Genomic DNA, 16,687 nt, shown 5'->3' with positions numbered 1-16,687 from the left:
CATGAGCTGGACTATTGATACTAAGATATACTGTTATGAACAGTCCATAACATATTAAGAAGGGGTGAATAGCATACTCATCAATTGTTGACTACTACAGTACACCAAAGAGTTCATTACCAGCGTTAAGCATATATGTTATTAACTTTGTGTGCAGACCTCATCACAACCATGAACTTTAAATGGACCATTTTCTCAGTTAAACACATTGCATTTCCTTTTTCCAAACGTCCAATGATCTTTGAATAATTCACAACCCACATAATGCTTGCATTTAATACATTTCTGGAAAAATGTCTTTCTTTGTTTTAAAACAAAATTCTTGCAACGCTTCAGAATTTGCCAAGGCTTATGTCATGATATTGGAGTGAGAGTGACTAACCAAATCAATGCGGGCCCCTGGGAGGCCAGGGCCCAGGTACATGCCTTGAATGCCATATAGCCTATATACTAAAACACTTTTGTTGACATAGTTATGGTTAATCGTCAGTGACCTAAAAATAATACACGTGCTCGACCAAATATTACTATTTACTCTCAATATTAAGTAGCTGAAAACAGGATCTCTATAAACAGCCGCGGGGAAGATGTTTTCTTCAGGGGGTGCTGGTAATGGCTGACCGCGGGGTGCTATTGAAGATCTATCACAAGGACGTCGCTTGCCCATCCGCAGTAGTGTCTAAAACTAGATTTCCAAAACTCGTCAGGAGTTGCTGAAGGCGGATGAAGCCCCCCCCCCCCCCCCCCCCCCCCCCGCAGCCCTACTTTCCTCGATAAATAGGGTACTAAAAACAAAACAATTACCTCTGATCCTCAGTGTACATAAAACATTAACTTATCCGACAACAATTAATCATACAGCGCCTTTCTTTTTACCAAAGGTATATATGCTACTCAGTACATGATTAATTGCATCATGAAATACGGTACTCATTAAATAATGCAAGCAGACACCTCTTGTTGCATTTCAAAATTCTCACGGGGTTAAGAGTTTGCGAGACAACTCAATTAGACTCTGTCATAAGTAGGTTGCTCTTGAAAACACTGCGTGACTTAGCAGCAATGGCATCACCGTTGGACACCAAAAAAGAACAAAAGGTGCGACATCATGATCGGGTGGCTTCTTGATATAAACCTCCGCCGTCTCTCTCTCTCTCTCTCTCTCACTCTCTCTCTCTCTCTCTCTCTCTCTCTCTCTCTCGCTCTCTCTCTCTCTCTCTCTCTCTCTCTCTCTCTCTCTCTCTCTCTCTCTCTCTCTCTCTCTCTCTTTTCCTTTTACTGCTGTTGCGCTCTTTCTCGTTTTAATACCATAGTGGACTAGACAGCTACTCGACTTGCATACGCTATGAACATTGGCTGGATCTGAGAAAGCAATGTTAATGGGAAAAACGTTCAAATGTCATTTTGGACAATACTAATGCGACTCGACACTGTTTCAAGATAGACAAGGGTGTCCTCACGCGTATCAAAATGGATCTGTCATTTATGGCTGCGCAGGTAAGTCTCGGGGACATTTCTGATATTGTTAATCAAGACAAGTTTATGTGGCTTACTTGGAATTATACTATTTGAACTAATAGTCAGAAAGCATTTTCAAAAGCTTACGGATGTGCTGAAGCTGATAAGTAGCAATAAACGTTATGAAATAGGGTCGATTTTGGCCCATCGATAATGAGCCGAGATAAGTTTTTCTGTCTGCCGGAGAACTTGATTTTGATCAACAAGCTGGAAATACTTGTTATACTGCAAAATGCTGAATTCAGTTGGTAAACTATAGGGGATTATACGATTAAACTAATTAAATTAGGTTAAAGTTATTAAATGAGTTATAATATGTAATATAATATATATTTTCTTTCATTTTATGTTCCATAATATTCCATGTTCAACTGTGCTGATCTTCTTGAGTTTTCAGACAATTTGCAATCAACAAGATACTTATTTTAATCTTAAAATGTTAATTACTATAGATTTTATGTTAATCTATTCTATTCTGTTAATCTATTAAGATACACTAATGTGGTTTGGGATAATCATGACATAGCTAATATCCAATGCAAAATGGAATTCACCGCTAGTACCTTGACCATATAACTCATTTGGATGAATACTAATGAATACAAAATGACAGTTACAAGACCATGGATTCTGTTTACAGCCCACCTTGACTTACATGCCTATCTGGCAAGGAATGTGATGCCTTCGGGGCATATACAATTAAGTTGTCTGTATCTTTTGTTAGAAAACAAGGATTTCTTTGGGTGGGCGCAGGGAGATAAGACCATCTCAATCTCATATGCACTTACGGATAGCCCAAATTTGGTCCTCATGGGGAACTGACAACGAGTTTGGAGTGCCGTCCACACTGTTGCTTTTTTTAACCAGTTGTGATGTGGGATAGAGGTCAATCGGGACATGTCTCCAGCCTGGAAGGTACTACACTGGTCTCTGGGCACAGGCTGGTTATTTTTATACATTGCCACAAATTACTTTTAGCCTTGAACGCAGATTATTACCCCTTTTCACACTTTGTATCTGAGTTGAAAACATGCAGACCCAACCTGCTTAGGTGTTAGCAGAAGTGTGATGCAGAACCAGTTTCTGGACAGGGATGGAGATAATACGAGAGGTACCCCTTCTATAACAGAAAAGACTTCCCATGAGAAAGCTAGGCATGCCTCATTAAGTCAAAATGCCTTGTTCACTCACCAAATATCAAAGTTCTTTGAGCAACTTATACTTTATAATGTAACAAATGTACTTCCAAACAAGGTCTGAATTGAAGTGAAACAGCAACCAAAAAAAGGTATTGTCTGGATGGAATTTATCTAGCTGTTGTTTTTGCCTGAGTCCGGATGTGCTGAATCTACCCCTTTTGTACTGAAGTACTGTATACAACAGCTTAATGAGACAGTCTGAGAGAAAATACTGCTGCTGGATTAGTCAACCTGTGTGGCTGTAATACATTCATTAGGACTGACAAAAAACATCTGTCAACCATCAGACTGTTTGAGTCAAGGCTGTGTTCCTTTCCTGTGCGTGTTCAGAGTCTAGGTCTGGATTTGGGAGGTCGCATGGTGGTGGTGGTGGTGGGGGGGCATTTGAAGCTGCTTTTCCTCTGCGGCTCTAGGCAACTGTGTGGCGGTGCAAGGAAGTTATGGCTTATTGGAAGGACGATGTCGGTCAGACAGAGGGGTTGACACAGCTTTGCCTCCCACCTTGAGAGAGCTCTCCATTAGTCTCTGACAGGGACGCCACGTATTTCTGCCTGACTTCCTCTCCACTGCGCTCCCTCTCTCTGATCTGCCCAGTGTCATCTTGCCCTTGATGCCCTAGCTGACAGGCAGGACGTTGTTACTTTCATATTAATGCTGGAGAGCGCTCTGAGATGTCTTGTGTCGTATTGTTCCTACCCCGGTCTGCTATGATAAAACATTGTAACTAGGCAGGCTTAAAAATAAGCCCATGGTACCTCTGGTTCTCGCTTTTACTCCCCCTTATTAGATAACTCCTAGTGTTGTTATATATGTATTATTACTTCTGTTCATATTCTTATTCTTGCTGGTATTACATTATTAGTAGGGCATTACTCTTGTTTTTACATTTGTATTATGACACTACAACTACATTTGTCTTGTCACGTTAATCTTGTTTTTACGTTTGTTTTATGACAATACAGCTGCATTTGTATTGCAACACCACTCTTGTTTTTACATTTGTATTATGAAATTCCAACTACATTTGTATTGTTACAGTAATCTTGTTTTTACATTTGTATTATGACATTACAACTACATTTGTATTGTTTACATTACTCCTATAGTTTTTTGTTATTTCAGTATCTGATTGTTATTCAATTCTTGCAGCTGTTCTTTCTTTCTTGTTATTACATCTCTTTATTCTGTCTCATTATGCACATTATAATATATTTCCATTAGCAACGAGAGAGAGAATGAAAGCGTGTGGAAGAGAGAGTGAGAGAGAGAGCAATCATCTGTGTTGCATCTAACTTTATTATGCTGTTGGTGGAATACACAGCCTGAACATTTATGGGGCACATTTTCTCTCTCTCTCTGCTGGTCTTGATCTAAAAGAGGAGCTAAAATGAGCCCTAATGGTTTGCCAAATGACTTTACCCTTAATCTTTTCTTGTGTTTTGTGCCCTTGACGAAAATGAATCGCTGACTATATTCCTTTTGAGTTTTGACAGATGAAGGTGATTTGCAAGTTTTTTTTTTCATACAGCCTAATGATCGTGGTCACAATCAAGATATTCCAATATTGCTCCTTTAGCCCTTTAGTTTATCTCTTAATTGTTATCTCTGATACAAAAGCTCCTTAATCCACTGATACTGATGCTTGCTACTGCTTACTACACTTCTCTTTTCTGCTTGGCCTCTCCTAATGACGGTCATTTCTTTATCCTTAACCAACATCAAATTGTGCCTTTACCAGACTCCTGCTGTATATGTTCCTTCACAAACGCTGATCTCAGCATCCATCTACTACATGAATCTTCTTCATTTTAGGTTGTCATGTTCTTCCCAAAAAAAGTTTGATATTGATTATCAACGCTGTTTATTGCTTCATTAACTAACGGCGCACGTCAGCATGTTGCTTTTGAGTGCCGTCCATAGACTTGCAGAGTTGGTTACAATGGGTACTAAGGGAAACCCATGTCGGGAAAGTGATTAATAGTTACAACGTCTGTGGCTACGGATTACATGCCCATGTAGATGAGCATTCAGTCAACCGGTCAGCCATCCAGTCAGTCAGTCAGTCAGTCATTTATGGTTATAATGGACATTGTGAACAACGCCTTCTGGCTGCCAGATCCCCTGTAGTAATTTGCCGTGCTCCAGCCGGCCGGCTGACCCTCTCTGAGCGGCTGAGTTTACAGATGAAAGGTGGGACACTGCAAGCAGGAAGCACAGAGAACATCACACTCTCGGGAGATGCTTCCTGGATTCCCACTTGTGCTTCTTAGGAGCACTCTGACAGTGCGTGAAGGAAACAGGTCTTTACGTTCCTAAGCTGGGTGACAAGAGCCGTGGCTAAGAAGAGATACGCATGTTCTGTGGAGAGGGTGATTACGCTGATACCCATGTCTCACTATGCCTCTCAGTGTGAATAAATCATGATGCACGCCCATGATGCTTCCAGGTTTGTTTACCCTGTCGAGAGAGGAAATTGAAGTGCATATGAAAACAGTATTGCATTGTGGGGGATACCACAGAGCTAGTGAGTCATTTGCTGTTGCCAGAGGGGGCTTTCTCTCCAAGCTGCTCGCACAAGGAGGCAGTATAAACAGGGCGCCCAATTTCCAAATGTAATGGACATTTGGCCCCTAGTCCATGGAAAAGTGAATAAATGGGATTGTGGTCATAAATGACATCATTTTGTTTAGTCATCCAGTCATTCTTCTACATTTTATTAATAGGAATGCATTGTATATTGAACAAGCATGTCCATGACTTACAATGTTCAACCTTACGGATCAGATGGAATCGCCCAAATATTCAGTACATCAGGCTGCGGTTCCCACAAAGGCTCATGGAGATTTTAAGAAGCATACCCAGATCAACAGAATGCCAGAGAAGGCCGTGTAATAGGCCTGGTGTGCTGTATCAGTGCCCTAAGTCTGTAACCGTCAGATCCTTCCACAGCTTCTACCCTCCATTACATTTTCTCTAGTGGATGTTTCCAAAATAACTTGTGGGCACCGATTCTTCTTTCTTTACATCTTTGTGGGGACATCACATACAAACACACACTTTTTACACATTATTTACAGCATGTTGCTACTGCTACTGTTTATCATTTATGTACTGATACTCCAACTAATATGTACATGAAAATAAAGGACCCATACGCCTGATTGATCTGATACTGGTACTTCATGTAAATACCAAAGTTACTGTAATTCATACCCTTTGTCATTTATTTCTTGATAATGAGAAATACCATGTTTATTTATTGATTGTATTAATAACTAATTTCATTTTCCATTCTTATTCATTCATTCATTCATTTCAAACCGTGCAGATTGTATGGATTTTTTTTTTTATGGACTACAAAAGAAACATCTCCTTAGTGTAGCAGAAACATAATGGGCAATGACACTATGTCACAACTTAATGAACGTACAGTACATAAATACATAAAATGAAGAGTTCCCCAAAAAGCACACAAAAGTAAGATAATAATAAGAGACATTCATTTTAAGGAAATTTGGCAATCAATAAACGCAGTGATTAACTTTGTTTACAACACATTTGTGATTTTTTTAAACAAATAATTATGTCTTTGTATGTTTATCTAGTATGTTCTACAGTCATTAGCATTGTGAATGAAATGTTGCTTATGCAATTTATGCCCAGAAATGACAATATGGCAGCATGACAGAAATATTGAATTATGTTTACAGACAAAGAGCATGTCTGTAGTCATTAATGAATAGGAAAAATATTATTAATTGAAGTAATTGTTTTGCTTCATAGTTCATCATAGTTAATGTATTCATAAGGTGCACATAAATGTTCCTGTGTTTTTTTACTTTCATTCAACCCTGATAGAAGACATGTTAAGTTTAATTGCGTTGTAACTTCTTATCAATTGGATTAGGATAATGTAGTTCTAATATCTTGTGGACAGTTTCTGTGTGTAGATGGTGAGAATATTTCGAGGCTCATATACTATATGTAATTAAAAGCAGCATGAGATTCTGGTTTTTGATTTTTGCTCTTTATTGTTTGACAAATTACACCAGGGGGTTATGTGTTATATGTTGAGGGATTTTGCAGAGAATTATCTTTTCAGATGAAGGGGTATTCATTTACTTCCTTCACACCATGCCCATCACCTTTGTTAGTGTTATGCCATCAATCTTTTTGCATACAAAAGATTGCTTTAAATCTCTCTTTCCATAATAATTACTGTGCATGGTTTCAACAATGAGACTTTTGTTGACCAGTACTGAGATTGGCAAATTCTTTAGTCAATACAATATTCTATGCAAACATCACTACAGTGTCATCATTAAGTATGGCCCGTACAAACATGCTGCCTGGTTAGGGCTGTATCTGATACGGTTCTTGCCAAAGTGAGAAGTTTCCCTACTGCCTTGGTTATGTCACATTACAGTAGACACCCGAAGCTGTAATGAATCTTACCCAGGGAAAGTAATCCACATCCCATGTAACTTCCCAGCACTACAACAACCAAAGCTCCGGGTGTATAGAACAAACAGATTGCTCCATAATCATGTACCAGGCCTATATACTGATCAAACAGATGCCGTTCTCCTAATCTGATTCAAACTTGTGTGGATTCTCAAAAAGCAATTTAAATCTCTACAAAATATCGGTCAATTGCCAAGTGATACCGGCTAAAATTCAGGTTTGGCATTATTTTTGCTTCAGTATTGGCAGAGGGCTTTTAAATATCTTCCCTGTGTCTCAACATGAACCACTTGTTAAACTGAGGCCGTGTGTTAGCACATACAGTAAGGAGACCACTCTGGATCATCCCAACCTCTGCACTGTGAGACACCGTGTGTTGATACCAGCAGCAGGACCAGCAAGGAGATGGAGTATCCGACTTTCTATACGAATAGGCCATTACTGCCTCTGGTCCAGAGTAGCACATAATGGCCACCCTTGATAGAATGTATTACACCGTTATTTGTCAATTAGGATTTTCTTCAAATATTTGTATTTGTTGACAACTGCCTGGCTACCGTACATGGGAAAGCTTTATTTTTTTTCATTCTTCCTTCCTGTCTATGCTTTTTAAAGTGCTGCATCACATTTTCTATGTTATTCCGCACGAGACATTCTTATCTGGGGGCAAATGAAAGGACTGTTTTATAGAGAGGTGGGATGGATCTTTTTTCTATTTAAGGGGGCTGGCGGCAATGATTGGCCAGTGGTTTGGGCAGCGTGTTGTAATTCTTTAAGTGACATTAATACTGGATCTAAGAGCAGGCTTGATGAAGTGGTACCGGTTTGAGTGATATTGACCGACAGAAAAACAGCTTTCTGACTGTGTGGTCAAGGTTGCCCTCTTCAGTATGATGGTACGGCTTTGAGAAATGGCACCTCGCCAGATATTACTGTGTAATGTGGAACTGGTTTCATGTTCCTGCATTGCTTTCCATGCTATAAATGATAAGTCGTGGTCATTATGTTGAAATAGGCCTTACATGATTGGGGAGAATACCATAGCTTTGGACTGGAGAGGGACACATTTGTTAATTAGAACACATTTTTCAAATGAAATGAATAAAGCAAAATAATGTTATACTTGTATGTGTTTTATTCATTTTAAGATTATATAGATGTATAGAGTGAAGAACAACAACATATTTATGGGTGACCAGTGGTAAATCTCAGAGATGTGTGGTGATCAAACAACAGGGTTTATACATGGACTGGAAATGGACAGATAACATTGTTAACAGTGTGTGTAATTTAGCCCATCAGAACTAGATGTGTCTGATACTTCAAAAGGCATTCATGGGTGACCTACACCCATATTTCATGTTTTTTGTTCCAGTGGTGTAATGTAACTACTCCACTGCATTGCAAAAAGTACTGAAAATACTACCTGGATTAGAATTTAGTTTGACTTCAACAAAGCTACTGCCAAATGTTATTCAATTACTAGTGGTTTTCCTTACTAATGTATGTATGAGTGAAGAAAGTGGTCTTCATAGCTACGCAAGGTCAAATTACACATGTGAGTGGTCATTCAGTGTATCAGCTTTGGGCTATATGTTCTGTACTTCCTATAGAGAACAACACTTTACGTTCCTCTTCTTCATGTTGTAACTGCAGGCTACAGGGCTGGAGATAATTTAGTGAACAGAGAGCACTTAGTGCAAAGACTGGCAAAAGACTGGAGGCTTATTTGAGAAACTGCCTCTGGAAACATAAAGACATTGACCATTTCTGACAGCTGCTATGTAATGGGGAATCCTAAAAGTGCTCTGTCACACATATGCTTCAGACCAGGCTTTAGGGTTGGAGATGGACAGCCATTTATATAGGGATCATCAGACTCATATATGGATGAGGGATGAGCTCTTTTAAAGTTCTCCCCTGAAGTTGGTTCTGTCTGGTGTCCTAAGGATCTGATATCATACTGTGCCATGAAGAACAAAATACAGTATGGTAACATGAACACATTGATCAATATACATTTTGCTTCCTTTCACTTTCATTATGTGAGCATTAGATTAAAGTATTGGACGAGAAGAAAAATCTTTATTTTGTTTTGGCTGTAGACTCTAGCACTCTGGATTCAGTGACTGTGAGGTTAAAGTGAAATCTTTCAGCTTATATTCTAGTGTATTTTTTTTAATCCAAAATGTGTAACTGTCCACTTAATGTACAGTCACCTCTGTCTCAGGGGACCAAAGGTTTTTGGACAAATTCACTGATGTATGAATAAAGTAAATCAAATATGTCACTATACACATTGTTTTGATTGTTTTGACATTTGCTACTAGTTTTGGTTGTGTTTCAGATAATTTGTACATTTTCTTGTGATAAATAGAATGTTTACAAACACTTCTACAGTACATTAATTTGAACGCTACTGCGATGACTGATAACTCTAAATGTGTCTTCAAATTAAGACTGAGACCATTTCAATAACAGAGGTTAGCATCACTAGTCCCTGGTTCATTAAGGATGTAATCATGGAAGAATCCAAACATACTAACTGAACAGAGATAGATTTACATAAAAAGACATTAATGACTGTGACAAAGAGCAAATTAGAGCAGCAAACCCAGATAATTTTTGATCTTCTATCCAGGGGAAACTCCAGATCTGTCTTGTTGTTCTCTCACATTGTCTCAGCTGTGAGTTACAGTAGCACACTACACTGAGGAGCCAATATGCACGATCAATTTGTTCTAGCAAGAAAGCCATTTCAAAAAGCCGTCACAGCGGTGACAGACACCTCTATTACCCTGAACACAGCACTTTAATGGCTAGTTGGAGCCAGACGTGTGTAATCCAATGCATGAACGAATGAGCAAACGTGGGATCCATCTCTCATTCGGACAGAGCGTCCCTTCAAGGGGCGGCATTCGTGGAAGTCTGGCTGGTTGAGGGCCTTAGTGTTTGTTCATGTGCGCATGTGAGAGTGTAGGACAATGATGTCAAGCAGGTGAAATACGGTGAAAAAATTATGGTTGAAGAAGACACCTTTATGCTCTCACGGTTTTTCTTACTGACCTTGAAAGTTAGTTATTATTAGTTGTTCGAAATTGTTGACAGCACTGAATGGTGATACAGCCGCCAATCTCTTACTGACATCCTTGAAAGGGAGTTCCGTTCATTAAACTCACATTCTATTCAATTGCTAGTCAGCTTTGCATTAGTAAAATGGAAATGCATTTTTTGGAGGAATTGTTTACTTTGACCCTTGTTAATATTACCCCCCGCCGTTTTCAAATGCTTAGAACATTCCCTAATCAATTGAATGTTTTGGTCTGACTCTACAGCAAAGTAAATGATTTAAGAGAAGCTTCTTGGAAGCATTATTTATTCATTGAGACGAGTTCCCATTCATCAAAATGCTTTTAGAAGCTTTATTACATTTCAATACAAAGAAGGACATGTTTGCTGGCATTGATGGCATTTTGTTAAGGTTTATATTTTTTAAGGTAATAATATTGTTGTTGTGATAAACACTGCAAACCAGCAAATTAACACAAGATTTTTATAAATCTATTTTAAAAGAATTAAAGAAACTTGCCCACTCTAAAATCCCCCTAACAGTTTAATGAGTAAAATGTATTATCATCATCTGTCTTCTTTGTGGATGTTATGATATCTTGTCAACCAGAAAACAACAATTTCCACGGGGCATGATATTAGATAGACTCGATGTGTTGGTGAACTGTCCACATGTCCTCCCTATTGATTCCCTGTGAAGAAAACAGTTAGATAGAAACCTGAAAAACAGACTTGAGACAGAGCACTCATCCCTGGTCTTTCCCTTAATCAGGTCACCAGGGATGTTCAGTGTGTCACTTTGGCCTCTGAGATGATGTTGGTCGCTTCACCTTGTCCCTATTGTAAAACACCACTTTTCATTAGTTTGCCTAAGATGAACAACCAATGAATCCCTATAGGAATCAAAGGAAACTAGGCACACATACAGGATCTAGTAGTCTACCTGCTCTTTCTCATCAAGTTCTTTAGACGTTGTTCAGAATCTCTGTTTCCCCCTCCCTCTATTGAAGATGTTCTTCACATTTGACTGACTAATCTCTGCAGAAACGGTCCACAGGCAGGCACATTGATGTCAATCTCCATTATACTCTTATGACAAGGGACCTGAATAACAGCTATGTTATGAATTTATACTGTGTGTGTTGGAATCAGTAGATTTCATATTATCACTTTAAAAGCATTCCACTTACAATCCAGGTGTTTCTTGCAGATATCATTCAATAAGACCGTTTTAAAGGACTGAAATGATCTTTATATGCTCCAATAGCTTTACCTTCCTGATAAGGGTTCTGCACTCACAATAAATCAGGACCACTGCAGGAAAGTTTTCAGACTGTTGACTTTCTCAGTTCCAAGATAACATTGGATAGTAGATAAATGAACAGTTAAAAAATATCCGCAACGAGAAGATTAGGTGATCGGAAGTATTTAGAGTTACACAGCGCCGACAATCTGTCATCTTATTCTGTGGAACTCTGTATGGAAAGGTCCAATGTTTCGCCCACTTTGAGTCAAATGCTTTTTTTTCTTTCAGTCGGTTATGGTGGGGGCCTTCATGGACTCGTCGCCCAATGATGACTACAGCACGGACCACTCCCTCTTCAACTCCTCAGCCAGCGTCCATGCCGCCTCCATGGCGGCCCATGACCAGCCGGAGCGAGAGCCCATGTCCCGTGATGCCATCTGGCTTTGGATCGCCATCACCGCCACTATCGGGAACATCGTGGTCGTGGGAGTGGTGTACGCCTTTACTTTCTGAGCGGTGGGGGCCTTGACCCGGAGTCCCCGGCAGGAGGAAGTCACAAGACATTTGGACAAACCTCAGAACTCCATGGCAGCCAAGTGGGCCGTTCTGAATGGCAGCACCGATACAAGAGGAGCGGATGATTCTTGCACAGGCAACTTCTCCAAGAATTTGTAAGACATGGACCCACTTTAGAACTGCATATGTGTATTATTTTGGTCATGTTACGGCAGACAAAGGTCATTATGTAGTATGCTGTGTACATATTAGTTCCATTGATTTTATGTAAAGATGTTAACATTTTCTATAGCTTAAATATTCAACAGATTAGGCAAATAGCTTCACAACCCTCCAAGCTCAATTTTCAGTTCTAAAATCATATAAAGGACTGAAAATATTCCTAGACTGATAATCAAAACCTTTGTAACATGATATTGGGAGCATTTAGAGCTGGTGGAAAGTTACCATGATACCTTTCTAACGTCTTCAGAGCATGACCCTACAGTTACTATATTCAAAAGCCTTCTGCCCAAAGCTTGACATTTTTGACCAACATACTAGTAATAGAATGCCTGAAGATCTTAGCTGTACTAGCCTCATTAAAATATAGATGACCTTGACATTGATAGTTTTGAATCAAGTGAGCCTTTAATGCTGAATAGAGACAATCCTTTTTTTAGCAAATGCATTCTACGAGTAAAGTAATGATTCACTAAATATATTTCCCTTAAACACCCACATCAGACCTTTAATCAGTATGATGCGGGATGTACAAACTTAATGTTCAACATTTTCATTTGCCATTCTTTTTAGCAATCCACTTTTCACATACGAATGAAAAACCACTCATCACTGGAATCCAAGTGTAATGTAAATGCCTCTTGACGTGACTGCTGCGGCCACAACAATTTTAACTTCGGTCCGAATGTACATTTTGATCGAATACAATTTGTCTTCCTCTTTCCCTGTTACCCAATCTGCTTTCAAAGCCGACATCATTTTAATACACCCCAGATGAGACGGGACCCAGTTACCATAGCGATGAATCTCTGTGTCCCTCTCAAGGATGCCGTGTCTCTCGCTCCCAGTGCAGTGCACCTGTTCTTTTGCTCATTAACACAAACACCTGGCTAACATGAACACGGCTGTCTGTCACGGCGCGTGGTACATCTCTGTTCTGAGGCGTCCACAGCATCCATGTAATGTGAACTCCCTCAACAGGACCTCATATCCCACAATCGCCCGTAATCCTTCCTGAACGATGACGATGAACGTCCCATAAACGTATTACGCTCTATACACACTCCTGATTTTACTCAATCACATGTTTTCAGTGGCGGGATTCAGAGCCGGCCAGGCGAGACAGGGGTCAAACCCATGAACCCCAAAGTCACTCGCTAAATTACAGCAGCCAGATAGTGCGCTGTCTGTTCGGAGTAAAGTGGAGGCTTAATAAAACCTCTCAAACTTTGATGCGTTCCCACATGCCAAACGGTATAGCAGCCCAGAAGGTCAAATCCAATATTTACATGGAGAAAAGTCCCAAATGACACCCTAAACCTGTAATGCTCACTATGGGCCCTAGTCAAAAGGAGTGCACCATCAAGGGAATAGGGGACATGGGCACTGGTTTGGCTGTGAAGGTAGGGACAGACACGGTATAATGTATTCATTTTCACTATAATTGATGAGCCTGTGAATACAGTGTGATAAGATGGTCCCTTATTAACGTTGATTAATCAATCGTTAACACAGAGATGGATGACTTGTTGAAATAGTCAGTTATATGATGATTAAAGAATCGCTCTTTCTGAAAAGTGGTGATTCATTTTATGGGACTGAGCTCAAGTGTCATGTTTTTCATTATTTATTATGGGGTAGATTTTAATATGATGGTTTGGTAGCAGATACCCTTTTTTTCATTATTGTTTCATCCGATCAGCACTATATTTATTTGCACTTCAAGTGAATGGCTGGGAAGACTTAAACGTGGGTGTTTGAGTAGGCTGCGCATATTCTGAGCAGTTGATTAGAAAGTTGTTCTAGTTATCCAGTTAATGAACCAAGTATTTCAAGTCTTATCGAAAAAATACTTTCCATTTGTAAAGATAGGAGCACACAGTTGTTCTTCACTTGCCCTGTATTAATTGTCTTTTGTATCAAAATGTAGTTACTATAATGAAACCTTCATCAATAAATGTAACTGTCATGTGGCTTGGTTTTGTCAAATATAGATACATTAAAATCCTACTTATGGAGAATAGATTAAATCCAGTATTGGTTTAAGATCAATTTCCTTTAAAGAACCTGTTCAGAGATAATTATCGGACTGGTACATTATTTACCAGTGTGAGATGATACCATTTTCCAACCTCAACCGATCACAACAACTTTGTAATATGAGTCATAAAAAGCTCTACGGGATGGCATTTTAAAGACTGATTTGTCAAATATAATAGACTTTGGTTTTTCTCTGGAATATATTTTGTTTGTTTTTGACCTCTTTATTATAGTATTTTGTGTCTTTAATCATGGGATTGGCCTGCAGCTATGGAACAATGCTCTGAGTAATTTGGTCACATTGATCTTAAAATGCTGAATTTAAGCCAAGAAGCCAGAGAATGATCTGCTGATAATGATGCAGACAATTTAGCACCTCGCTCCAATTTCACCTTAATAGCCAATCATGATACACAGCGCCAGGGACCCATTATATCAGAAAATCTGTAAATGAGTCCAGGTTGGATTCAATATGGAAAAAGCTAATTGATCGGAATGGAAAAGTGCTAACTTCACTGTCTAGCTGGAAATGGTCCAGCTCTTTCCCCATGTTGTTGACGTAGTGTGGGTGAGACGGGGGCAAGCTGGGTGAAGACACTTTTCCTCCCTGTGTGCGGTCCACATGAATACACAGTCAGCCAGTCTACCTGGACATCTCAACCTCAGGCTTGAGCTGACCCGCACTCTCTGGGGTACTCTTCACTCCTCCGGGATGGCTGCTGCCCTCCTGGGCATTCACATAACCCGGACCTCGGCTGGGCAGCGCTTAGCACGTCCAGTACCGAGCCGCTGCACATAACGCGCTTCGCTGGGGCCGCAGAGCAAGCTGTAACCAGCCCACAATCTCTTCCTGATCCCACCTCTGACACAATCATGCAAGGGCAGCAGTGACATATTTTTTTTTTTTATCCTTGCAATCGTGACACAGTCTGAATATGTGTACAGCTTGTGGCAGGTTTCAAGGCAATCTAGACAGAACCCTTTACTGAGGTAAACGGAGATTTAAGGATTTGTCTGTCCCGAGCCTGTTTCCATTATATTTTACGGCCTCAAAAGTTATAGAAATGTTTTATGTGTGAGGGTAACCTTAGATACCTCCAGTCATATCGACACTCTTGGCGATCTTCCAGAGACACATGGTGCTTAATTCACTGTATTGCATCAACGAAAGTGCCATTAACACCTCTACTTCTAAAGAATACATGTTTCTTTAAAAGCATTCTAGATGTGACAAAATGTACATGGACAATTGATTTAGTCCCAGTAATGTTTGTAATACTCAGTGATAATTTTGACGCATTCCCTGATCTGACTGGGTTTACTATGGTGAAAATTCCATTCCCAATAAGGTAGGTAACTTGCCCGGTAACCTAAAATGACATATGCAGCAAATCAAAATTGCTTTCTGCCAGGGCCACAAATCCTAATGTAAAAGCCAAATGACATGTTTGTTTTTTTAATAAATCAGCTCTGGTCCTTTTTGTCACACAGTGTAAATATGATTTACAGGTTCACCTGCTAGATGGATGACTGGCAGATGCATTTAAGCGCGATGGATACAGATGTGTCTCCTCTGGGGGAGGCTGGAGAGTGGACTGGCCATTGAACTGGAAGGTAGCGGTGAAATGAACCCAAAATCAACAACAACCAAAGCATTGCATATCGATCAAATACGTGGGACCTTCTCGATCTGTCACTGTTGCTTTTTCATGCCATGGTAATTGCATTAGCCTAACATTATTCGGAGCAATTGGACAGGATTTCATATTGTTAATAACCTAACATCCCTATGTAAAATCATTTCATTCACTTTGATGGATATTTCCGTTGCCTAACACAATTTCTGTTCTATTATATGATGTGTTTTCCTTCTGATGGGTTAGCCACCCGAGCACCTCTGGCAGCCCAATCGCAGCAGGCAGCTTCCTGGCATCATCACCATGGTAACTGGTACTGAGCTGTCGTTTTGGCACCCCGTGGTGTGTCGGCAACTAACCTTTAGGTGAATAGACAAAGTTCAAAAGATGAGATTACAGAATTCAGATTCCAAGAAACACAGTATATTTTTAAGTTACTCAAGTGTCTGGATGAATTCAGAAAGAGGAGGAGGATTTCCCTGTGAAGAAACAGTGCAACATGATTTTTCTTTTACAACAATTCTTTTTAAATAAGCGACAGAGTCTTCCTGTCCACAACATCATTATTCAGGTAAGGGGCAGAGAAGCTCTGTAGCCGGTTCATGACTCTTCTTCTTAATGTTTTGTTAAACCCGTAGAGTAGCTTGATGGACCAGGCCTCCGCTCATTACTGGTTCTTGACTTCTGATGTCTACAAATATCATAAGCCATGACGATATTTTGACAGATTACTTCCCACTTGATTTGATATCAACATCAGGTAAACACATTTCCTA

The 16,687-nt window shown here is 39.7% G+C and overlaps 1 protein-coding gene across 1 annotated transcript; it reads left to right on the top strand.

Moving 5' to 3' along the window:
• Nucleotides 1-1,277: 1,277 nt before the first annotated feature.
• Nucleotides 1,278-14,355, top strand: LOC106024761 (uncharacterized protein C14orf132-like). The gene is made up of 2 exons (XM_013138563.3): nucleotides 1,278-1,497; nucleotides 11,785-14,355. The coding sequence occupies exons 1-2, from the start codon at nucleotides 1,471-1,473 to the stop codon at nucleotides 12,007-12,009; spliced, it is 252 nt and encodes an 83-aa protein (XP_012994017.1). The 5' UTR covers nucleotides 1,278-1,470; the 3' UTR covers nucleotides 12,010-14,355.
• Nucleotides 14,356-16,687: the final 2,332 nt, after the last annotated feature.

The sequence above is a fragment of the Esox lucius genome, chromosome 18 (assembly GCF_011004845.1).
Source record: "Esox lucius isolate fEsoLuc1 chromosome 18, fEsoLuc1.pri, whole genome shotgun sequence".
Classification (NCBI taxonomy): domain Eukaryota; kingdom Metazoa; phylum Chordata; class Actinopteri; order Esociformes; family Esocidae; genus Esox; species Esox lucius.
The sequence above is the reverse complement of the archived record's forward strand: the minus strand, read 5'-3'. Positions and strand labels throughout refer to the sequence as shown.

What these genes read in the sequence shown, in the direction of transcription:
- LOC106024761 (XM_013138563.3), top strand. Translation starts at nt 1,471, where the DNA reads ATGGATCTGTCATTTATGGCTGCGCAG. An exon ending in TGTCATTTATGGCTGCGCAG is followed by an intron (nt 1,498 to 11,784) that starts GTAAGTCTCGGG and finishes TTTTTCTTTCAG; the next exon opens with TCGGTTATGGTGGGGGCCTT.